General features: G+C 38.2%; 1 protein-coding gene across 1 annotated transcript in view; it reads left to right on the top strand.

Annotated features, from left to right (window-relative positions):
* Positions 1-767, top strand: part of KIFAP3 (kinesin-associated protein 3) — a 63249-nt gene that overhangs the window by 44720 nt on the left and 17762 nt on the right. Inside the window, exon 19 of the mRNA XM_009999705.1 lies at positions 10-97. Within this exon, the coding sequence (XP_009998007.1) occupies positions 10-97 (88 nt within the window). The remainder of the gene's footprint in view (positions 1-9; positions 98-767) is intronic.

The following is a 767-nucleotide window of genomic DNA, read 5'->3' as shown; positions in this document are numbered from 1 at the left end:
GCCTAATAGCCCCGGATGGAGCGGTGAGCCCGGATTTCTTTGGTGATTACCATCTTCAGAACGGAGACCTCATTGGGCAGCATCCCTTCTCTACCAGGTATGAAACCCAACAATGGCTCTTCAAGTTTCTTTCTAGGACTTAATTTGAGCTCAGCTATTTTTGCCCTCATAACAGTGGGAATGGCTTACACTCAAAAAGCAGTTCTAGTCTGTCTTCTGAGTTACATATTTCTTTTAACATATTAACGTACATGTGTTAACTCAGGATAGATTTCTCAAAGCTGTAGAATAGGAAAGTAAAACTATAATACACAATTAACTACTTGTTATGATAGTTATTTGTATATGATTCATACCTTGTTGTTGGGAAATACCTAAAGCTGGGCTTGAGATTACCTAGAAGACTTATGTTTCCAATATTCTTAAATTGATAGAAGTAAGTTTCTCAGCTGCCATAACTGTTTCTGTTAAGTTTGCTCATTTGGGTTTTTTTTTCCTTAACCAAAGTTTTCCCAGGGTATTCTCAGCTAGATTATTGACCGCACACTTACTTTGAAGATTTGCTAGATGAGCAAAAGATGTCAGCTTGACTTTTGGGAGATGTTTCTCTGAATTCCCTGTCTGGTCAATGACCTCTCCTTCTCTGAATGTTAGCAAGCTGTTCCCATTTGAATTTCTGAGTAGACTTCTCCCACGAGTTCAAAATAGAAAAGACCCATTTCAAAGAATGAACTCTTCATAGATCTTGTAGTGTTTAGGAAGTGCCT

The sequence above is a fragment of the Chaetura pelagica genome, unplaced genomic scaffold (assembly GCF_000747805.2).
Source record: "Chaetura pelagica isolate M959 unplaced genomic scaffold, ChaPel_1.0 scaffold656, whole genome shotgun sequence".
Classification (NCBI taxonomy): domain Eukaryota; kingdom Metazoa; phylum Chordata; class Aves; order Apodiformes; family Apodidae; genus Chaetura; species Chaetura pelagica.
Note: the sequence above shows the minus strand (reverse complement) of the source record. Positions and strands in the feature narration are given on the sequence as shown.